This window comes from Mastigoproctus giganteus, chromosome 12 (genome assembly GCF_048544385.1).
Source record: "Mastigoproctus giganteus isolate SK-2022 chromosome 12, ASM4854438v1, whole genome shotgun sequence".
NCBI classification, from domain to species: Eukaryota; Metazoa; Arthropoda; class Arachnida; order Uropygi; family Thelyphonidae; genus Mastigoproctus; species Mastigoproctus giganteus.
The window spans coordinates 12,302,637-12,327,450 of NC_143586.1; the positions used below are offsets into that span (position 1 = coordinate 12,302,637).

At 38.8% G+C, this 24,814-nt stretch overlaps 1 protein-coding gene across 1 annotated transcript; it reads right to left on the minus strand.

The window, feature by feature from the left end:
• Positions 1–270: 270 nt before the first annotated feature.
• Positions 271–24,028, minus strand: LOC150076695 (uncharacterized). The gene is made up of 11 exons (XM_090386612.1): positions 23,951–24,028; positions 10,082–10,201; positions 9,530–9,720; positions 5,857–6,039; positions 5,348–5,499; positions 3,689–3,944; positions 3,399–3,562; positions 2,307–2,398; positions 848–1,006; positions 456–525; positions 271–326 (listed from the first exon to the last, which is right to left on the minus strand). The coding sequence occupies exons 1-11, from the start codon at positions 24,026–24,028 to the stop codon at positions 271–273; spliced, it is 1,521 nt and encodes a 506-aa protein (XP_090242738.1).
• Positions 24,029–24,814: the final 786 nt, after the last annotated feature.

Consider the following 24,814-nt stretch of genomic DNA (forward strand, 5'->3'; position numbering starts at 1 on the left):
GAAGAAAACGAAGAAACGTTTATCTGTTATTTTTTGTAATGTTGAAATGAACTTTAAAAAAGTCCAAGCCAATGACACTTTACAAATAAATAGATTAATATTTATTCACCTACATCCAGTTGAATTTCACGCAACTGAATCGCGGAGTTAAACTTAAAAATGTTGGCAGACGCAGAATGAAATACTTCGAGTTTACACTGGAAGGGGAAAAAAAATGATTCAATTTGCTCATCTGAGATAATCATGGTTTAGACATCCTGGGATGAACGTTTAGTGGGAACCCTTAATCAGTTGGGAAGACGAGATGTCTTTAATCTTGATGGACCCTGAAAAGAGAGTGCACGCTTTTTCAGTTTGACACACAAATACAAGTGCGCGCGACTGAGAGAGAGAGAGAGAGAGAGAGAGAGAGAGAGAGAGAGAGAGAGAGAGAGAGAGAGAGAGAGAGACTGTACCTGCTAATGTCATGGTCCTCTTTAGTTCACTCTTCAATAATTCAAGTACTCTGGAGACACCAACTTCTCCCTGCAAATCAAATTTTCACTTTAGTTAATGGCTGATTATTTACATTGTTTAAAATCTTGATAGAATCTGTCAGGGAAAGATTTATAAATTGCCGGTCCTACAAAATATATCTCTAAATATGGCCCCTACGGGGTGAGCAGGAAAGTATGAAATAATGATATTTTAAACACAAAAATTCGAAGCCATTTTTTGAACTTAAAGATTAAATGGTAACTTTGTCTTCATAACTTTTCTATTGCTGAAATTTGATTATTGCAACTGGTGCGAACTTGGTAGTTTAATTAATAAATAAAATTAATGAGGTTGAGAAGTTCAAACGTACCTCAGCAACCAATCCCCAAATAACTGGCCGGCCAATGAACACAGCCTTGGCTCCCAGACATAACGCTTTAAAGATATCCATGCCTGTTCGCACACCTCCATCCAAGTACACGTCTATCTTCCCTCTAACTGCCTTCACCACTTCTGACAAGCTGTCTATCTGTAAGAGAGTGCAGATACTAGAGCTGTTTTGGTTTCTAACCTTTCATAGGAAGTGATATGGTGTATAGATATGTTTATATATTAGGGCATGAATCTTTTCAATTTTTGTGTTTGCGTTTTTGGTGTAATTTTTTATTTTGGATGGGAGGCATTACAGGCATTACGGCCTAACACAGTCTAGCAATTGGTGTGCTAGCAGTTGCCGGTTCTCCTATTGATCTATGTTGAAAAATTAAAATGAAATAAAGTAAACGAATATACAAAGTAATTTTTAAAACGAATATAAATGTTAGAGGAAATAGGAAAATTATTAAAGAATAAAATCAGAAGGAGGAGGGAAAAGGGGGTATTAGGAATAAAATTATGGAAAATTACATTCATTCACATGGCCATCCCTCTGCAACTTCCTCAGGGGATCTGAGATAGCCATAATAAATGAATGTCTCATACATACCCGTTTCTGTAGTCTTTTAGAGAGATAGTAGAAAGCATCTCAACTGACGGCTGCAAAACATTCTGCCAAATGAATAAGGTGTGACAAACAAGTGGGTACCATCCTGCCTTTTGACATCCGATCAGAAAATTCTTCGATTCAAAAATTCAAAGCAATTTTTTGTTGGTTGTCAAGCAGATCTTGAAATCTTTCTGGCCAGATATGTAACTATGGATGATGAAACATGGCTTTATCGCTACCAACCAGAAAAAAACAAGCCAAAACTTCAGTTGAATAATGGAAGCGTGCAGATTCTTCACCTCCAAAGAAGGCCAGATCAGTCCCATCGGCAAAGTAAGATCATAGCATGTATTTTGGCATCTTCCAAAGAGACAAATTATAAGCGGGTAATACTCTGCACAGTCCACACATGGACTGTTACCATGCAACAGTTCATCAGACAGGCTATGAATTGTTGCCTTACCCACCATACTCACTAGATCTGTATCATATTAGAGCCACTGGAAAGATTAAAAATCAGTGTTTGGAAATCTTTGCCATAGAATGGCAAATAAAAAAAAAAACAAATGCCTACAATGGCATGAGTTCAGCTGAAGGCGTGTGAAGATGTTTGAACGAAAGAGATTATCTGGTTCAGCCGCTTTTGTATATTTTAAAATGTATTTAATTTAAAACTATTCTTTAATTCATTCGAAGGTAGATGAACAATAGGAATTTGGATTACAAACACCTAGTAAACAATCGTTGGGAGAAAGAATTAAAATCAAGCTGGGCGCTCATTCAGAAGGTTTAAATGAGTATGATGTATGATTCATCAGTTGTAACTTGGTGTTAGATTACTTACCGTGGCGGGAACACCATCCAATTGCTGTCCTCCACTGTTTGAAACGATGATGCCAGAAACTCTAAGCCGAACAGCAACTGCAGCATCACTTCCTGTACAAGAATAAATCGACGTTAGTTTGCATAATAAGCACCCACTAAAAATGAATGCCCACTTTATACCGCTATTTAGCTGGTCCGTGATAAAATCTCCACTAGAAATTCTCATTAATTCAGATAAATTCAACAGAAGTTCATAAGCCAAATTATTGGCCGAATCTGCTATTCGCCCAACAAGTTGGCTACTCAAAGATGTCTTACTTTCTATGTGAGTAGGTTAGTGGAGCAAGAAGTTAGTGGAGCATTGCGAAAGGAAATTGTGGCTACGAAGGCAAGCTCTGACACCAAGTGATAAGAACATGAAAGACAAGTTTATAATTGATCGAAACAAAGCACTGTTATCACTTGCATATAAAGTTAAGATTTATGAAACAGTTTCGTACAAGCCCTAAAGAAGCAAATTGTTTCGAATATCTTTGCTTCGCTTACACGAAAAAATTAAAAGCAGGAATTTTTTTTCGAAACCTCAAATCGACAAGCTGCTGCTAGACTCCGTATTTGAAGAATCCATGAATGAAAACTGTAAAAGTAGCTTGGACTGGAAAAATAAACATCCAGGTTATGAGGACCATCATGTGACATATTGGAGAAGTTCAGAGAACTAGACTGCAATATTCTTCGGATTGAATAGCACTTAAATTTTTTGAGATCTGTAAGCCATTGGACAGGTTTGAGACTCTTTAGATGGACGAAAAATTGGGACACTAGTTTCTCATTTGAAACTCCCTCAATGATCGAAGGTTTCAATATCGGTCATATAGCGAATAAGTTTTTCTCATAGAGAAACACAAGAATTTGAAATTTTTGCTAATACTTGAATTATTCGGTTATATTTAACAGAGATGGTCAGTGTAACACCAGTTGTTCATACTAGTTCCATAACAAATTTTTATCAATTCTATGATATATCTGTGCGATCCAAATTGTCAGCTCTTTGGAGCATTGAATCATGTTGTGTTGATGTGTATGAAAACTAATTGTAGAGGATTCTCACCTGTGAGTATTCCTTTGATTACCACGGGCAGATAACTGATGGTGTGCAGCCATTCGATGAACTTCCAAGTGGCTGCCATGTCTATGAGCCCTTCAGCCATCATTTTCACCTGCTGTGGTGTCATCTTTTCTGTATTCGGGATGCTGTTGGTGTACACTGCGAGTCTAATGAAGTAATTTAAATAGATTTTATGAACTTAGTACAGTGGAGTGATGTAATTTCCAATTCACACACGCACTCGCACACATCACTAATTTGACCAATTTACTTAAAAACAAAAACACGCCTACCTCATATCGTTGGGTAGAGTGAACTTATGTCGAGTGTCTCGAATTTTGTTACCCGGAACTACAGCATCCACAGTGACCACGATAGCCTTGAAATTCTGCCTCTCAGCTTCCTTCACAATGTGCCAAGTGGCATTAAAGTCCCTTAATGGATAGAGCTGGATCCAGCGTATTCCAAATGGTGACGCTTTGGCTACGTCTGCAAGAGAAGTTGTGGAGTAGCTGCTTACGATCATCACGATTCCCGATGCTGCTGCAGCTGCAAGGAACTAGGAATAAATCTTCTTAAAAAGATCAGACCAGAGATTACAAAGATTAAACTTGTGATTAGGAGTATTAGATAAAAATGGTTACAGTGACTGGACTTGAGGTTAGAGGTATTAGATTATAAAGATTATGTGGATTATCCTGTTACAGATCAGAAATTAGAAATATCATCATTACTGCCACATATCCTTGAAGTAACCTGAGAAATGGAAAACTTTTAACATAAGGGATCTCGGAAGAAAATTATATCCACATAAAAGAAACACAAAACCTCACAATTGTTATTTTCGTTAGAGGATGGATCAGGAACTTATGACAACTCCACTTGCAGAGTAAAGTGACTTAGCTGACTTATTAGAATTTGGATATCAGGGCATATGCTGCTGCCTTGTCGAAATGATTCTTCTAAAGAAGGAGAATCATTTGATGAATGATTGTTTAATTGGTATGAGCTTGGGTGAATATTTATTAGCGAAGGTCTTTTGGTAGTAAGCCCTCATGAGTAGCACAGTTGGAAGAACACTTGAGTTCGAGTCCTGTCGATGGCGTATGGAATTTTCATGGGCCTTTTTCACAACTTGGCTGAGTTAGCCGGTCTCAGGCGAGGGTAGCATGTGAAAAAGGCCCATAAAAATTCCATACGTCATCGTTTATGAGCAAACAGAAAATCTACTTCAGAATACATGCAATTTACAGACAGTGTATATGGAGCAATATGGCCTTAGTCGCTGGTTCTCTTAAAACTCTGCTACAACGACATCACTTTTTGGCATTGCAAAAATGATTGAATACAAGGCGATGTTCCAAAATAAACAAATGATCATCTCCAATAAAACCCATTTTACTTACCGCACTAATAAATAATGTGCCGTTCTTCAAATATCTGTTATCAAAATGGTTTTGTCTTTTATCACCTGTTTAATAATATCTCACTTCATATCTGATGACATTTTATTCTCTGTTGGACAATGCTTTTGTTGTTGTAGGTTTTATTGGCATCAGCGAGTAAGTCCCCATTGTTCCATGCTGTAAATTGCATGTGTTCTGAGGTCAATTTTTTGTTTGTTGGCCGAAAAACCCGAGTTTTCAGGAGAAAAAAAACCATGGTAGACTCGCCTGAGACCGACTAACAGTCACGTTGTGAAAAATTTCCATAAAAATTCCTCCCGTCATCAACAGGACTTGAACTCAGGTTTTTTCCACCTGGTGTGGGAAAGACGTCGATCCTACCAACTGTGTTAGACAAAGTGTTGGACAATGAGTTGTGCAATAACTGTGTGGTGTCTACAGTTATTTGAAAGAAAATTAAATTAAGTTTTATAAATTAAATAGAACCAAAAACAAGACCCTGCTTTCAGTACCTGCTCAATACCTAAAGAAAAACAGTTCACTTACCTCGTGCAGTTGCTATTTCTCCCGCTGGATGGTACAGTTGATGGAAACCGAAGGGAGCGATACCCACAGGAAAAGAAATTTTCAGGCCCATTGTATGAGAAATTAATTCTACATCAGGAAGTCCTCTCAGTACGCGTGGTCTAATTCGATACCTACAAAATTGAAATCATGGTCATCTTAAATCACTCACTCTAATAGCCTCACGTAATTCTAATTAAGCCAATCCTGTTGTTATCTGCATAAGCATTGTATCCAAACTTCAAATATTTACAGTGTCGAATGAAGAGCACTTTATAAATTCTTCTAATTGTCGATGGAAATCGAACTCAGGGACGGAAACACCGACTAGGCTACCACGGAGGACACAGGAGAAAGTTGATTCATTTGCACATCTTATTAAAACGTATACTGTAATAGTTATACCATTAATGATAAAAATACAGAAAGATTCTTATTGCCAGAGATTCTTGTTGAATTCATTGAATTCGCTTAATAATTGGGATGCTTACCTTTTGAAGGCTTCCCTATTGTCGAGTACAGTTTGCTGAAGATCAGCGCCGTCGTTAACGTAACTTCGATATGGCTCTATCATGTTTGTTTCGCTGAATATGCGGAAGTCTTCGATGGAAAGAAGGTTGCTGGTCTTTGACGATTCCTGTTTGATAAAGTGTGGCTCCTCATAGACGAATGTTCTAGAAACAGTGATAAAATCAGAGAGAATTTTGAGTTCATCAGTAACTACAGTGCAGTTATTCTAAAATTCTTGTTTATTAATATACTGGCTTATGCTGTTACTTAGCGATTAGGGCTCGTGGAGTTTTGAAAACAGAACTAAGATGGAGCCACAGAAATTACATTACGTACTTTATCCAGAGGACTATGATCGAAGGATGAAGTTTGCTTGATGGTGACGGATGAAGAAGGATGAAGCTTGATGATGAAGGACGGAGTTTGCTTGATGATGAAGGACGGAGTTTTCTTGATGATGAAGGATGGAGTTTGCTTGATGATGAAGGATGGAGTTTGTTTGGATGACTGACAAGACTTCTTAAAGCACACGTATTTTCATAATGTACGAAAGAATTTTCATCCCATTGTGTTTTACAAGATATGATGAATTCAGAAAGATAACTCGCCATGCTTCGAAATTTTATTTTTCTAGTCATGATTTGCCAACAGGGCAGAAAATGATCTTTGATCTTTATGTAGCATTGAATTTAACTGGCATAATATTAATTTTCACGACACATAGACTGGGAGACTTGGGCCAAAAGTATGGACTATTTGGAGCCCTGCTTTGCTAACTTCAATAATCACCTTGAATACAGCAATACTGCAATTAGGTTATAGACTCTCACAGGTAGCACAGTTGTTATAATCTTCGTCCGTAAGAGGACGGACGTGTATGTGCAGTAGGCGGAAGAGGCCTAAGTGTTGAGTTAGTCGGTCTCAGACGAGGGTTGCATAGTTTTTCGTCCAGAGAGGCCTGAGTTTGAATCCCCTCAAAAACGCGAGAAACTTTTATCCGCTTTTTGCACAATTTGGCTGAGTTAGTCTGTCTCAGGTGAGGTTCCCCCCACTAGGAATTCAGGTTCTTCGTCTGGCAAGCCAAATGAAGAAGAACACGCAATTATGAATAACACACACAACATAACATAACCTGATAGGACAAAGAGGAGGATATTTTAATCAATCATTTGGAAACATGATGGCAGCCTTTCAAATAATAAATCCCACCCATTTATAGCAAGTACGTTTGCAATTTGAATAGGCTTATTTCGATTGGTTATATTGAAAGAAGATTTATGTTGAATTGCAGTTCACATATTAATAAAAAATTTAAAACAAATTGTAATGAATAATATTGTTTTTATCCGTTGTAATGTGTAATCAACCCATTTGTTAATTTTTGCTTTTGTGGATGTAATCTTGGGAAGCAAGATTAAATAAATTAACACATTAAAACAAAATTTCTTATTGATATTTAACTTTTAATTAAAAAGGGTGCACGGTGAATACTTTTGCTTAAATTAAGATAAATGGGAGTTAACCTAACAACTTTGTAACCGTATAAAATATTTATATGATTTTAATGAATCTTTTATATTATATCAATCTTGAATCTTTCATTTTATATCAGTGCTTTTTCTCTCTTAAGGGAATGTTTTAAAATATGCAGAATTGTTCTGAAAACAGGGAGTTAACTCTTCCAAAAGAGTAAAGGAACTGTCAGGACCAATCAGTGGCAATGTTATTACAGAGTTCTCTCAAAATATCCCTTGTAATTTCAAACCTCTGAAGTTGATCGTTTTTCAGGATGTTTCTTCGTGCTAATAGCCCTAATATTGTATTTGTATAGTGTTTCATAGTAGCTGGAAAATTCTTTAATACAAGAATTTTTTATTACAAGAATTGAGGCTTTGTTAGATTTTCCTGCTTCTATCAAGTCTTCAATGAATTTAAAATGATTCCTGCGTTCTATTTCTTTTATAATCTAAGTTTGTTTGTTTTTTTGTTAAAAAAACCCACACAGTGGTTATAAACAGCGTCATGGGAAAAAGGTACGGGTTCGAATACGTCTATATAGGCGTAATCTTTATTTTTTTATTGCAGAAGATCCAGTTTTTTATTCAGCGAAATTGTCCTAATAATCATGCTATTTTTGTTGTTTTGATTTAGTCTAGTAGTGGTACATGATGCAAAAAAAGCAAGCTTATGCAGCATCAGCCAAAAAGAAAACTTCCCATTTCACCTAACCATTCGCGCCAGAAATCTGTACAGGTCTCCCTTCAATATATTTAAGCTATCAACTTTTACAATGACAGATGGAAGTTTGTTCCAGCAATCAACCACTCGCTGCCTAAAGCCAAATTTCTGCACATCTATTCTGCAAATGTCTCTCTTCAATTTGAGTTTATGCCCCCTCAAGTACGTAATCTGAGCAAGAGGAAGAATCTCATCAGCATTGAGCTTGCTCAGGCCATTCAAAGCCATATTCAGCACAATCAGATTTGCTTAAACCCTGCAAATTGCAGTCTCCAGACGTTGCAATTTGCAGGGTTTAAGCCTTTCTTGGTAAGAGCAACCCTTTGTTCCCCTCACCAATCTTGTTGCCCTTCTCTGTACTCGTTCCAACAGCTCTACATCCTTTCTAAAATATGGCCTCCAGACTTGTCATCATCATTATCTGTCATCGTTCCGCTGTTCCTCGGTCGACACATGAAGCCTCGCCACCATGTCCTGCCCGTGTACTTCTCTCCGTCGTTGATTTCACTCCAGTTTCTTCCTCTCTTAATGACATTGGTCTTTATCATGTCCTGCAACCTCATTCATGGTCTCCCCTTTGGTCTTTTGTCCCTTAACTGTAAATCAAACATTCTTCTTTGGCAAACGCTTCTCGTTTATCCTTTTGACATGTCCAAACCATTTCAAGCAGGATCTTTCAATCCTATTCTGGAGTTTTTCAACCTGAATCCTCTCTCTAATCACATCATTCCTGATTTTATCGTATCTTGTATTTCCGACTATGCTCCTCACAAATCTCATTTCTGTCCCCTGAATTCTGCTTTCATCCTTTTTCCTCATAGCCCAATTTTCAGATGAATACGTCAGAATTGGTACGTAATAGGTCTGATATATAGCCTTCTTACACTTCAGTGGTATGTTCCTGTTCCAGGTCATATCTCGTGTCTTCCTATAGAAATTCCCGCTCGCTTGTATCCTTCTGCTTATTTCTTCGTCTATCACTCCAATTTTTGTAATGGTGCTTCCTAGATACTTGAAGTTGTTAACCATTTTTAGCTCTTTCCCTGCCATTGTAATGTATCCGTCAGGCTCGCCACTCCTCTTTAGCATCATTTTTTCACTCTTCTCCTGACTGAAAACCGGTCCAATTTCAGTGGCCATACTAGTCCATATGTAAACTTGCCGGTGCATTTATTCCCTGCTCTCTCCCCATATGCAGAGGTCATCTGCAAAAACCACGACTTTCATCTGGACCTCCAGACCTGTATGCATTTATATTTATTTATTATTGTTATTTTATTTTAAAATTATATCCTCATTTTAAATTCATTTAAATATTTGGAAAACTGATTTATTGGAGTCTAAGTTATTTTGCTTAAGTGAGATGGATTTTTAATGTATCTAGAATAACACCAGTTATAATATGGATTAACTTACGCATTAATCTGTGGCTTTTCTATATGATAAACCTGTGGGGGCTGAGCATCAAAAATCTGAGGGACTGGTTGTGGAAATAGCTGGTGTTCAATTGCCGGTGGCGGTTGGTTGATGACTCCAAGGTGCTGGGGACCTAGATGCTGAGTTTCTTCCATCTCTCTTAATTGCTCTGTGAAGACATCGCTCGATATCTGAAATAGGTACAATATTTTTATCTTTTTTTGCAGCTTCTTTCGTTTGCCAGACAGAACCAATGTCGTCTTTGTTGGTAAGGTCAAAAACGACATTGGTTCTGTTTAGTAAACTTAATTACAATTCAGGCATAGATTGACTATAGTTGCTTGATCAACCAAACAACCAGATGTTATTTATCGAATTATCGTAGGAAAAATCTAAAAATTTGGAATATTATTGCGAATTCAGTATTATAAACGTATGAGTATATTAATTAAGACCATTGTTTTTATAAATTATTTTTAAATATTAAAAATTAACTATTTAATAGTTTCAAATTAATAAATAAGAATTAATTGAACTACTTCATTTCCCTACCTGCACATGAGTGTGGTCAACATGCCGCGCGCGCTGATTTTCAATAAATTGGGACAGGACACAGGTCGGGAAGAAGAACAGAACCCAAATGGTCATAACCACAATCGAACTTATAGTATCCTGGAAGAAATAAAAATAAATAATATGATATATATGTTGAGAATTTTCAATTCGTTGGTTGTGCACTTGCAGACTTCCTTCTTTTTTCAGCAGCACTGACTTCAGTGCTGACGTTAGTGATTATCTTTCTAAATTAACAGAAAATCAGACACCAAATCAACTCTCCCTTGCGGGATGCGTCTTGTGACGTCGAAAGTTACCTGGAAGTCGTTGACAGTAACAAACAGATGTCTGAGAAGTAGGATAGACTTCAAGATTTGTAGCAAGGTATCTGCTAGACCGAAATAGTGCTTCAGAATAGTAAAGAGAGCTGCTAGGTATATTCTATGGTATGCCGATTTAATGTCCAGGAAGATGATGTCAATCTGGAATTTGTTGTTGATGGCCTGTTGGATTCTGAAGAGTGTATCTGGAAGGTTGGTAGTTGTTGATCTCTTGTGCAGAACGGTATGAAGGTACTCGGGCCTGTGACCAAAGCAATTGCTAGCTGGATCGCTTTTTTAAAGATTTTAAGTGAAGAGCAACTGATGGAAATTGGTCGCAGATCTTTCGGAGATTTAGGTTTATAATCTTTGGAATAGACTTGACATGGTAAGATCACCAAATTGATGGAACTCTTCCAGATTGCAAGATTCGTCTGAAAATGTGGAGTAAAAGGTCAACAATGTACGTGCTGCATATTTTTACTATGAATGTGGAAAACCGTCTGGTCCTACAGTAGCTTTGTTGGGTAGTTTGTTGATGACATCAATCAGGGTCTCCCTAGATATTTCTATATCGTTTATCTGTGCCCTAGGTAACCAGTCCTCCTGTGAGGAAAAGGAATCTGGATCTGGAAAATCTGCCGGCAGGAGGTTGCACTGTACCCATTTCTGGACAAGCTTTTGATCAATGATATGTTGGTTTGTCTGGTGTGATAGAATCCTTTTACCCCTCTTCAACCTATCAAGAACATGGTGTAAGGAGCGTGAATCCTGGACTGTAGAGCAGTGAAAAACAGTCCTCTTGACAGGCAAGTCGAGGTTCCCACTATACCAATCTGATGGCCATTCCTGGGTGTGGCGAATGCCAGGGGAATAGTTTCTTCCTGCTTGTATCCTCTCAACAATGAAGCTTGGTGGAGGCAGTGTCATGGTATGGGGCTCCTTTCATGATTTGATTTGGGCCCATTAGTCGTTATCGACAAAACCATGAATTCTGTGCAATACCAGGACCACCTGGATAATTATGCACTTCCAACATTACGGTAATATTTCAGGGAAGGCTCACACCTTTATCAGCAAGACATACTGCTCCATGACATACTCTTCGGGTTGTAACAGAGTAGTTTGAGGACATGGGTGTGGAAAAGTTGGATTGGTCAGCCCAGAATTTGATCTGAACCCTATCGAGCATATTTGGAATATATTACATCATCGGTTACGTGCACGTTGAGATCGCCCAAAGAACAAGGCCGAACTGGTGGCTGCGTTAAAGGCCTAGTGGAGGAACATATTACCGGACATTTATAAAAAGCTAGTTCAGAGTATGCCAAATTATGATATTAGGGTCGCTCGTAAATGATTACATCTACCCATATATTTATTTTGTCTGTTAATTGAGTGTGTTCTCTGGTCGATTTTCCCGTTTTGCTGGACGAAAAAATCCCACTTTCTGGGGAAAAAACCTTGCTATCTACGCCTGAGAACGACTAAACCAGCCACTGGGTGAAAAAAAGCCCATAAAGGTTCCTCGCGTCATCGATCGGATTCGAACAGGGGTCTTTTCCACCGGGTGTGGGGAGGACGGTGACGATACCACTGTGCTACCGCGCAGACTTAACGAATACATTGTACAACATGGTCTCTAGAAGGCTCCATTCTGTGAAATACTGGATAAAATCCTCAAAAAAATTGAGTCAGATGTAGTAACATCTCCAGATTTCCACTTTCTGCTGGTAAAAAGACAAAGTGGTTAATGAGAGAAATCAGAGTAAGCTACTGCAACAAGATCTAGAAAAGTTAGGCTGATGGACTGTGGAATGGTAGTTAAAGTTTAACATTGGCAAATGGAAGGTACTGCACATGGGTAACAGTAATCCCAAATTAACGTGCAAACTGTGATACTCAGAGTAGTGGAAAATGAAAAATACTGGGGTGTTTATGCAGTCATATTGATAAATTCTCTGAGTAATGCAGACAGGCTGCCAGGACAGCTCATACGGTTTGGTCAATGATATACAAGAATTTTGCTGGCAGGGACAAGGGGGTGATTATCCCAATATACAATGGAATGGTTAGGCGGAATCTTTAGTACTGCATATAAGACTGGAGGCTTTATTTTAGGAAGGATGTAGATCTGCTGAAATAGGTGCGGAGAAGGGCATTAAGATTGGTCAAGGAACAAAAGGGTGGTCTTACCAAGAAAGGCTTGAGTTCTGCAAATTGCAGCGTCTGGAGACTTAACATCTCCATCAGATTATCTGCGAGGTGATTTGATTGAGGTGTTTAAGGCTTTGAATAAATTTAGGAAGATCAGTGCAGATGGCATTCTTCCCTTTGCTCAGACCTTTGCGCAGACGAGCGGGCATAAATTCAAATTGAGGAAGGATGGTTTCAGGATAGATGTGTGGAGGCTTGCTTCAGCCAGTGGACGGTTGATCGTTGGAACAAAACTTAATTTGTTGTTCGTTGTTCTTGTTTAAGTTGGTAGTTTGAAGAAATTCAAGGAAGAACAAGTCAGATCATTGGATGTGATGGACAAGTGATGAAGAAAGGGGTCTTTTTTTTGGCGGATTCTTTATAAACTTGTTATCTTGCATAATTTTTCACAACTAATAATAAAACATATTCTACTAGCTTCACAGCTAATATACCAAGAAGATTTACTCTAAATAATCACGAAATCAATTTTTATCCAGAAATCAAATTTTTCCCAGAACTCAACCTCTTTCTGTTGTCATACTCCTCCGCGTGCAACATGCAAAACGTTCAACAATTTTCTGTGCAGGATATCACTTTCTTCACCACTGACATTCACTTGCATATATTCAAGGACTTTCTGTAAACATATGCCTTCCCACCATCTTGGACCATCTTATTCTTCATCCTTGTCCTAAAGTTCAATCAGTAAGCTCAATGTTCCAACTCAGATCTATCGTTAGAGCTTCGTCGTCCTTAAATAGATGAAAAGTATTTTCCTACCTTAGTCAGGCAAGGGTCCCTCAAACTTTCACTATTTTTCGCAAATGACTGGGGACCCACGATTTTTCGAGGCACGCGGAATTTTCATTTCACTGTGGAAAATATCCAGTTTTATAACTTTCAGAAGGAAATTCGCAATTGTTGAAAGTAACCTTTGTCCAAAATAATGTTTTTAATATTAATATTTTTCTTATAATTTATTTTAAAATAATTAAAAATATTTACTAGATATGTATCGATGTTGGGTCGGAATTTATTTCACACTGTTGTGATGACTAACCTCATTTTAAGTCTGATTGATGAGATGACTCGGAAAGGTATTAGTTTGCGGTCAAGGAATATTTGATTGTATAAATCTTAAAATATTTAAGTTTAGAAAACTATAAATTAATTAAATAATACATTCAACTGAGCCACTCATTAAAAGAAAAAATAGACAAACCCAACATCTATAAACATCGGTCTAGCTCAACGTGCGTCAGAATTTGGGAAGATAAGTTTTATGTTGATGACAGAATGTTCTGGTGCAAAATCTGCAATGTGCCATTAGATGAAATATTTGGGCAAGCTATATTAGACCACTTGAACAGTAAAAAACACCAAGACCGTTCTGCAAATGGAAAAGCAAAGGATCCGGATAAACAAGATCTGAAGAGGAGGTAACATCCTTAAATGCATCACAGAGAATGTTATGTACCCTAAGTGTTTGAACTTCGGCGGTCAAATATTGTAGAGTCTTCAGAATAAAATTTGCTACAATAGTTGAAACACTGTGGTTAGTCGATATGGGGTCAATATCCTTACGCAACCTCTTAACATGTATGGTATAAATGATTCCAGAGTACTTTTAGTTGGTATTACATTTCTTGAACAAGTTAACATTGCTACAATTTCGCAGATAAAGGCCATAACTGCTCTTTGATAATAATTTTTTGACTTTAATAACACTTACAATAATAACTCTTCGTTTCCTCTCTTTAAAACGATTTTTATGTTCACATGGCGATTTTAATGTTCACAACTACAGCTAGCTTCCGTTCTATAGTCACAAGGACCCAGCTGGTCGAGATGCTGAGGCTTTTGCCTTTACTAATCACTTCGCAGAGACTGTTCATTTATCTGCAGAATAACAGACGATCCCACCCACACAGCCAACACTCTTGATCTTTTTCTCACAAACAACCCTTCTAAGTACACGTTCGAAGTGAGAGGTCCTTTAGACACTTCAGATCACAACTTGATAATGAACCCTTCTCCAATGCAGCCTTTCGCTCGTGATCATTCTCAAACTCGTGTTGTTTGACATTACAAGAATGCAAAATGGGATAATTTGCGAGATTTCTTTACTTCTTTTCCTTGGTCGGATTACTGTTTCAAACCTGATGCCAAAGTTTTCTCAGTTCGTGTCAGTGAACTTATTCTTCTAGGAATGAAATCCTTCATTCCACACTCCATCTTAAAATCTCGTCCTTGATCTAATCCTTGGTTTTCCTATAAATGTGCTAAGGTTGTTCAAGATGAGAATGTTGCATATCACAATTGGTTTCTATTCAAATCTCGAGGTTAATTTTCTCCCTACACCAAAGCTCGCAACAATTACAAGCAGTTATCATTCAATCTAAATTACATTTCGAACGGGCTAAGCGTACGGGCCAAGAAGCAAACTTGCTTCTTGTTGAAATGGTAATCGAGCACTCTGACCTCTTGGCAAAGCTGTTGGTCTCAACTTTTGTCCATCTCTATTCGCACCTCTTTCAAAATCATATGGTTCTATTGTCACTTGAGTCAAAGATAAAAGTGACTTGCTAAGATCCTACTTTTCTTGTAACTCCTGTATTGATGACATTGGTACACCAACTCCTACCATTCCCATTACGCTTAATTGAATGCTTCCTGTGGTCTTCCATAAAAAGGATGTCAGAGGTATTGTGAACAATCTTGATGGCGAAAAAGCTACAAGTCCTGATGGCATTTCTCCACTTGTCCTTAAAGCCTATTCTGTTGAGCTTACTCCTGTTCTGTGTCGCCTTTTTTCACTTTATTATTCCAAAGGTGTTTTGTTCTTGAAAACGGTTTCATTTTCAGCGAGTTCATAAACAGAGCGGCAAATCCCTCCCATCCAATTAACGTCCCATTGCATCTTTTCTTCTTTAATGGAGAGATCAATTAACTGCCAACTCTTAAACTATCTAGAAATCTTCCAAGTAATCAACTACCACCAATATGTATTCCACCAGTGTCGATCCACTGATGATATTCTGGATTATGTCACCCCTTTACGGACAAATTCAACTAAAAGGTTTCGCGAAACTCAAACAGTTGCTCTTGACATTTCAAAGGCTTTTGGTCATGTTTGGCATAAACATCTTCTAAAATAAGCTTCCATCTTATGGTTTGCCAACTGTTTTTTTGTAACTGGGCATCCAGTTTCCTCTCTCAGCACTCACTGTGGTGATGGCAGGTATCTCTCTGTCTTCTAATTTTAACTTCTCCACTAATGCTGGTGTTCCTCCCCAAGGTTCAGTCCTTTCTCCTACTCCTTTCCTCTTGTATATTAATGACATTCTTCCGTTAACCTGAAATTCTATCCATAGTTTTGATGATGATAGCACTTTGCATTCCACCTCCCAGTCTGAAAAACCTTGCCCTGCACAAACAGCTTAAACTTTTCAAATATCCACTACCAATTCCTTAAATGCTGATCTGCAGGTAATTCTCCAGTGGGGCAAAGACAAGTTATATTTAGATATTGTTGAGCGAGAAGAAATACACCAAAATTTAGGTACTTTTTGGTTCTGTCTGAAAAACGTCACCCCACGTTAACCACGGTGGCAAAAATATGTCTAGCGTTTACAGTATTACCAGTTGACGTAGAAGGCTCAATTTTCGAAGTATGGTTCTCTGTTGTCTCCTTTACGTTGCATCTTGTCTGAAAAGAATCTTCCTGCACACTGTGCAGTGTTTTAACAGTAAAAAGCAATAAAAGAATTTAATTAGTAGTTCTATTAATATTATTTGTTAATAAATAAACTGCACAGTGACAAACCTGTTGCCCAATACCAATGAGATTTTAAATGCATTCAAACCAAAGGCAGAGCTTCAGGTCACATACGCGGTATCCTGCCATACCATTAATATCCGAACACTCCTCCATGGATGGGGAAAGAGGTCATATGCATGCAACATGTCACAGAATCTGGGATAAATATGCACACTGGGCTTCGAACACTCAATTGCGAAAGTGGGCATGCAAGATGAAACGTTCAACAGAATTACCTCAACAGTTCAACAGAATTGATCACCTCAACAAATGCTGGACGCTGAATCCTGGATGCAGAGCAGTGGAAAACAGTCCTATGGACAGACGAATCGAGGTTCGCATTCTACCAGTCTGATGGCCGTTCCTGGTTGTGGTGAATGCCAGAGGAACAGTTCCTCCTGATTGTTTCCTCCCAGCAATGAAGTTTGGTGGAGGCAATGTCATGGCATGGGCTCCTTTCACGTTTGGCTTGAGCCAATTAGTCGTTATCAACTAAACCATGAATGATGTGCAATACCAGGACAACGTGGACAATTATGCACTTCTAACATTATGGCAATACTTCGGGGAAGGCCCATATCTGTATGAGCATGACAAAGCGCCATGCCATACTGCTCGGGTCTTAAAAGAGTGGTTTGAGGACATGGGTGTGCAAAAGTTGGATTAGCCAGCCCAGAATTTGATCTGAACACTATTGAGCATCTTTGTGATGTATTGGAGGTCGGGTACGTGCACATCGAGATCGCCCAAAGAACAAGGCCGAACTGGTGGCTGCGTTAAAGGCCAAGTGGAGGAACATATCACTTGACATTTATAAAAAGGTGGTTGAGAATATTCCGGGAAGATTGAAGGCCGTCATAAAAGCAAAAGATTTCAGCACAAAATATTAAATGACACAATAAAAGCTCTTTTTTTTGTCTAAAAGCAGGTATCCGGATATTAATGGCAGGGTAGTGTATATTCAATGAGTTTTTGGCTAGGTTACATCACAAAAAGTGATATTAACACATTCAGACAGTATGTAGCAATAGAGAGAGAGAGAGAGAGAGAGAGAGATCTGTGAACGCTGTCAGTACTATACCACGATTCATATGTACTGATCATTAACTGTATTCTGAAGGTTGTCTAATACTTTTCAGTGTAGTGTAGTGTAGAATAGTCTCATAATAAATTATAATGCCATCTTCGTTTAATTTATATAAAAACTCTCATCCCAGCGCAATCACCGCCTGACAAAAATGAAGTGAAACATAAAACCATTAGGGTGTGAAACGGTGCTTGTAAGGGACACCATCATTAGCATAAAGATGTATAAAGTGCCTGAAAGATGTACTGCCAAGTTTTGAATTACAAGAGGAGCGAACATTTAGCAGATATGTGGGGAGGGTCAGTTAATATTAACGATAGTCACTCTTTTTTATTGATATATATCGAGTGTCAGTGGATATTACAAGACTGTTCCAAAACGAAAATCGAGGTAGAAGATCGTCTTCAGTTACCGGAATAGAAACTGGAGATTAATTCCCGAAGAGATGGAAGGAACTTAAATGGGCCTCCTTTTTTTTTCACAAGGCATTTGAGTTGGTTACCCTGCAGCATGCAAGTTGTGCGGGCTGAAAAATCAGGAATAACTCGTGGGGAAACTGAGATCAGCTGACTGCAGTCCCTGTTGAAAAAAGCTTTAACATTTTCTTTAGTCGTAAACTAGAGTCAAACCTAGCCTTCTCCAAAGAGTGACAGAATCCATGCATTGTACCAGACGAGTAATTTTGGGGATGTGTAATGGACTTAGTTTTGGCAGTTCTGTATCGTAATTCCTTCCAACCACAATATAGCATTTGACAAATACCCTGATGGAAGAATGGTCAAATCTGGATCTAGACTTCCTCGGACATCCAGTGGAATTCCTGCCACGACGTACACGGGTTGTAATTCAGGCAAAATACGGTCCTACTAGATATTGAATAAATGTTTCTGATTTTTTGATTTTTGATCTCCAGGACTGTATCAGTATTAAGGATTTATGCGCCTGTGGTCCGCAATGTAAATGCAATATACTTTTACTGTGAACTTGGGAAACAAATCAATCAGCTGCAGAACAAACAGATGATTTGTTTAATAGATGGTTTATTACTTGAATTAGGTATTTGATTCCTTGCCAATTTTATTTTGTCCATTTTTTTTTCCAATTCACCAAACTGAAGATAGTTGATGAGGGAAAAGACTTGGGGGTAATTTCATAAACTGATAAGGTATCCGAACATTGTAGACAGGCTGAGGAGTTGCTCAAGAGGGTTCTGTCAGTGATATACGATAAGCTCACAATTTACAAACATTCAACTTGAACTTTTGGTAAGTCGTCGTTTAGATGATTCTTTGAGGTGGCGAGCCGTTGGACGACTTGAAGGTGGGCAGTCGCATGCGGAGGTGCCACGTTGGCTTAATGTGTCACGCAGTGTCGTCTCGGCACTATGATACACATATACACACGCTTTTAAATCTCTGGCCTTCCCAGTGAACTGTACACCTACAATGAAAGCAACGCGGAGATAAGGGAACTCCCTGGTGCTGCTAGATATCAATACACTTTACATTTATGGAAGCAGTTTCAGGAAACAGGAAGCATTACAAGAAGAGTGGCCAAGGTCGCTCGAGGTCTATACTTCAACCAGAACATAACGCTACCTGGCTTTTCAGAAAGACGGAACGCTACGATGTCCTGTCACCAATTATCTCTTGAGGTTGTTGCGGCCACAGGTAAAAACACCAACCGGACTGTTGTGGATTCTACCCCAAACAACCGAGACCTCGTCGAAACTGGTGCTATGAACATGTGACTTGGAGCCCTGAGAAATGGGTACAGGTCCCCTTCTCGGATGAGCCCCCATCTTTAGCCTACAAACAGATTCTAGACTAGTTATTTCACCTGGAGACAACAAGGAATGCGGTACTGTCCCTCCAACATCAAAGAAAAGGACACTTACGGTGGAGGCTGTGTTCTTGCGTTGGGTGGAATAATGATCAACGGCCGCGTCCCACTGCGATTTTTTGATACAATACCGTAACTGCACAGGGGTTCGAGAATAGATCTTCGAACCCTATGTGCGACTTTTTAGAGGTGCGGTTGGCCCAGATTTTCTTTTCATGGAAGACAACGTTATTGCACATAGAGCTCAAGTGGTGAAGGGATAACTTGAAACTGAAGATATCGAACGACTGCCATGTCCAGCACGGTCACAGACTTACATTCGATTGAACATGTGTGGGATGCCCATGGGCGTCGCATTGCACGTCTTGCTCCGAACTTAATTATAGAAGGACAATACACTGAGGCAGGTGATCGTTATTTAAAAGGAGTGCGGTGCCAACAATAGTTAGAGAAAACAGGTGGCTAAGTGCCTTCAATTTGGTTTTAGTAAACTGAAGTGATCGAAGAACCAGCTAGTCTTAAAATTTTCATGTTTCTTGAGTGTGTACAGAGCCATGAAGGAATACAATCGTCCTTCTCTGGAACTGAACTGGGTGACAACAGGAGTTCCTAATTTCGACAAACAAAGAAAAATGGGCACCTCTGTGGGCAACTTTAGCGAATCATCATCCAAGAGTCACTTTCTGGAAAACCTCTGCAGTTTGAGCATATTGCAAAAGTTGAGGTGTCGAATGTGGACATCATTAGATCAGCATAAATTTCGACTTCCTTTGTCGAAATTTATGCTGAACATAAAGAAGTTCGATAGCTAAGTTGGGACAGCATCGAAATAGAATGTTCATAAATTTGAGTTGTTGACCTTATTGATGAAAAGTTGACTTATGTCTGACATGTTTGGAGCTCTCAGAGCGTTTTAAATGAATTTGAAAATATTAACCTGTCATTTTGCCACTGTCGCTCTCCAACCGGAGAACGATAGTGGCAAAGTCACCGCTGATTTCAACAAGGGACCGACTAGAAACGTCTCCACCAAGACCATCACGCGATCATTAGCCGCAATAAGTTATGGGACCCACTAGACTCCCATTGTTGACACCACGACACAGGACTGCACGCCTCAACTGGGTGAAAGAACATCGGCACTGGACCTTGAATGGCTGGAGACGGATCTCCTGCACCGATGAGTTCCTTATCCAGTTAATTCGAGCAGACGGGAGGGTTAGTATTTGGCGAAACCGCACGAAGCTATGCACTCGTCATGTCAACAAGGAACTGTTCAGGCAGGTGGACGATCGGTAATGGTCTGGGGCATGTTCATCTGGCACATGTTGGGACCTCTGGTATGTATAGATGCATCTCTGAACCGTCCAGGCTACTTCTCCATCCTTGCAGACCATCTGCATCCCTTCATGGTCATCGTGCACCCACAGGGCAATGGACTCTTCCAGCATAATGCGCCTCCGCACAGAGCCGTGGTGACTACACCATGGTTTAAAGAGCATTCCGCCGATTTTACTACAATGGAATTTTTACTACAATTTACTTCATGTCCCCGTTCATTGGACATGAACCCTGTGGAGCATCTTTGGGATGCTGTGGAAAGGTCCGTTCGAGCTTTGGAGAATGCGACGGAATTATGAACAGTGGTGCAGCAAGCATGAATGAAAATACCAGTGGAACGCTTTCGTGAACTCGTGGACTGCCTCGCCGTGCGACTGCCCTTAGCCGGGCGAACGGTGGGCCTACTCGTTACCAGGCAGGTATCCCATGATTTCTGTCCACTCAGTGTATTACTGTGCCTTCGCATTTAACCTTCGGTTATATCAGACCTGAAAAAAACCTAAAAAAGGTACTGGCATGATAACATTCACTTAAATGCAAAAAATTTAAACGACACAGGAAAGTACCAGTTCACAATAATTTTCTTTTAACTTGAACAAGGTCTGAATATTGTCGATCATTTAATTGTAGATGACACAAAGACAGAAATCAATACCCCATGTAGAGCATGAAGTAGAAGTCCATGGCGAAGAGCAGATCATTAAGAAGAAGAAAAATTGTGTGTTTAATTTGGGTGTATGACCAATAAGCCACTGATTGCAGTGATGCGAGGAACTTTAATGGGCTTGTTTCACTCCGTGGCTGAGTTAGTCGGTCTCAAGCGTAGATAGCAAGGCTTTTCCCCAGCAAAACAGGAAAATCGACCACAGAATACACGCAATTAACATACATAAGATACACAGCATGGCAGATGAATTTCACTATTCAGATGGTCTAATATAATATATATTTTTTTTGTTTGTTTGTTTTTTAAGCCACTGATTAGGCCTTGCTATCCGGAAGGGTCTTGCAGTTTCCTTTGTGAGGATAAAAATTATTAATGAAGGTATATCATGCTTAATGTCTAAATTTGCAGATGGTACAAAGCTTGGCATAGTGTTTCATCACACTAATCAGGCTATGCTGCTGTAACAGGATCTAAACAAACTAGACAGATGGGTCGAGAAATGGCGATTGAAGTTTAATAATAACAAATGCAAGGTACTGCTATGGATTACAGTAATCCCAAATTAACGTACCACCTGTGTGGTTCCACGCTCAGGGTAGTGGAAAATAAAAAAGGACCTGGGGGAGGGGGATAATTGTACAATCAGATATGAAATTCTCTGAGCAATGCAGACAAACTGCCAGGACAGCTTGTGAGGTTTTGTCAATGATTTACAAATGTCTGCCAGCAGGGTGATTATCTCATTGTAAAAGGCAATGGTGAGATCTCATCTTGTACACGTCTGGAGGTCTCTCTTCAGGAAGGATGTAATGCTACTGGAACGGGTGCTGAGAAGGGCAACGAGATTGGTGAGAGGAACAAAGGGGTTGGTCTTACGTAGAACGGCTTCAGTTCTGCAAATTGCATCGTTTGGAGACTAGGCACTTGCGAGTAGATCTGACTGAGGTGCTTAAGGCTTTGAATGGATTGAGAAAGCTCAATGCAGATCATTAAGAACTATTTTCTGCTTGATGTTCTAGTGGAGGATCCATCAAAGATGACGATTGTGAGGTTGTCCATGTAGGCTATGGTAGAGTAATACTAATACTAATACTAAAAATCTTTAATTATTGTTTTGGAGGCTCTTCACAAGATTTAGTTTAGTGCTACGAGCTAGCCGTTATCCCGAGGAATCGCCATGTTTTGTGTTACTTTACACGAACTTAAAAACCGACTGCACAAAATTTTTAAGACAGGTTTAAAGTCTTAGATTTTAAAGTTTCAAAGTCTTAAAGTTTAAAGTTGAAAGCTGGTTTTAAATCTTGAATTTTAAAATGGTTTTAAGTCTTAATGTTTAAAGCGTGTTTTAGATTTCTAAAAGTTTTAATTCTCAAGAGGGCAAAACTTCTCATCTTAGCATTTGTCTTATGGAAATAGAATTACAAAAGCCTAAATAACTTATAGCGTCAGAGAAAAATTGAAACGTGTCTTACTCTTCAGTATTTAAAAAAAAATAAAGAAATAATAAAATGAAATAATAATAATTGAATAATACCACCGGAAGTCAGCCGTGGAGAAACTGATAACAGCTAGGAAAGAGGGAGGAAGGAGCCTGATAAACTTTATCGAGCAACAGAAGACAGCAATAACTAATCTGAAGAATTACTTCCAGCAAAACACAGCAGCACTCTACGAGACCATAAGGAAGATGGACAAGCGGCATATCCAACTCAGTCTAAGCGAGGAGTCCCCACCTTGCCAGATTGCACAAACGAATCTAGAAAGATGGTCAAAGAAGTCACTCCATGGTTGACACTACAGTGACCTCTATCAAGACCACATAGACAAAATGGGTTTCAATGCATGGCTCAAGAGCGAGACGCTCTTCCTCGAGACTGAAGGACTCATGCTCGCCATCCAACACCAGGAATTATATGTTCCATCCGTTTCGCCAAAGTGCGTTTATGATATGGATTTTCACCAAGACCGAAGAAATTTTTTCTAAATTCATTTATTTTCAGTTCGTGCTTATATAGTTTTAGAGATTTTTATCTTAGAGATGTGAAGTTTAATTCGTTAGAAATTTTTCTTCGAGTGTACATTTAAACCGATCTAAAAGGCATTCAATTGGCAGGCAAAATATATTAGTTGATGGCCTTCGGCGCTTACCTTAAAAGAACTTGACATAGCCCGTGATAAAACAAAGTTAATCAGAAATTAATTATATCAAAAAGAAACTTTAAAATTAATAAATTCTCTTTTTATACTTCGGGATGGTGTTTAGGAAGTCGTAGAACTCAATCGAGTTACGAAACAGTGTTTGGCATAAAGAACTTTATTCATCAATAAATTTACTTGAACAGTTTGTTAAAATACACAAGGGATTTCCAGGGACATCCCGACTGACACTGTCATCGAAATTTTACAAAATTGCGCAATGCCGGATTTTGAACCATGTGAGCAGAATAAACAATTTCTTCTCTTGTTTATTTTTCCTTTATGTTCGCTTCAGCCCAATATCAATTACAATGACCTTGCATATATGGCAACACGCTAATGATAATGAAGATCTCATGTGTTGAAACGAGAATTAAATAAAAGATCGACTCACCATTTCTTGTTGCTGCCTTCTCTGAGAACGGACTGCAGCAGAAAGCTGATACTCTTTTACCATATACTTTTCAGTCATTTGATACTAGAAGAAAGCGGTAAAAATGATATGCCAGAAAAGAGCGGGAATGTTTGTGTGTATGTGTGTTAGCAGACACATACGTAGACTTTCTACGTCACAAACACCTCCCTCCGAAGGAACACCTTAACCAGGTGGTTACTTGGGTACTTCGTACTAAAGAAACATTACTACGTGAGCAGGTCAAAGGTTTACAATCCAGTGTATTAGCTCAGAATATTTCAATTTCAACAGTAGCGATTCACGCGAAAATTCCTTTAAAATAGCCGAAATGCCTTCTGATCAAAACTCAACCAACGTGGTTATAAACTCCGAAATGGTTTTGGAAACTCGTTATTTACAAAACAATTGGTACTTTCAGAAAGACCTTGGATATCCACAGGTAGTAACAAATAACATTTTGTTCTCAATGTACAGTTTGATTTAATACTCATAATAGTCACAGAAGGACTTTAAGCACTTGAGTGCGTCAAAAGCATCCATTGACAACATAAATTAATCCTCTCACAGGATAACTTAAATCTGAAAATATAAATTTTTATTTATTGTAAATGACATATATTTTGTTTTTTTTTTTTTTTTTTTGATTTGGTAGTTGTTGGCGCATCGGCTTCTGTGGCCATAATGCACCTCCCAAGGTTTTTGCAGTACTTTGATCCAAGCCCGAGGCGGGAATCGAACCCGCGACCTTTGGGTTGCCGGGCAGGTACTTTACCCACTCGGCTAGCCCGGTCGGCCATATATTTTGTAGAAAAGCTACAGAACGTTATGAACATTAGAAATATG

Coding starts and splice junctions, on each gene's coding strand:
- LOC150076695 (XM_090386612.1), bottom strand. CDS start 24,028: ATGACTGAAAAGTATATGGTAAAAGAGTATCAGCTTTCTGCTGCAGTC. Junction 9,721..10,081: donor TTGACCACACTCATGTGCAG/GTAGGGAAATGA, acceptor TACCTATTTCAG/ATATCGAGCGATGTCTTCAC. Junction 1,007..2,306: donor TGGATGGTGTTCCCGCCACG/GTAAGTAATCTA, acceptor ACTCTCTTACAG/ATAGACAGCTTGTCAGAAGT.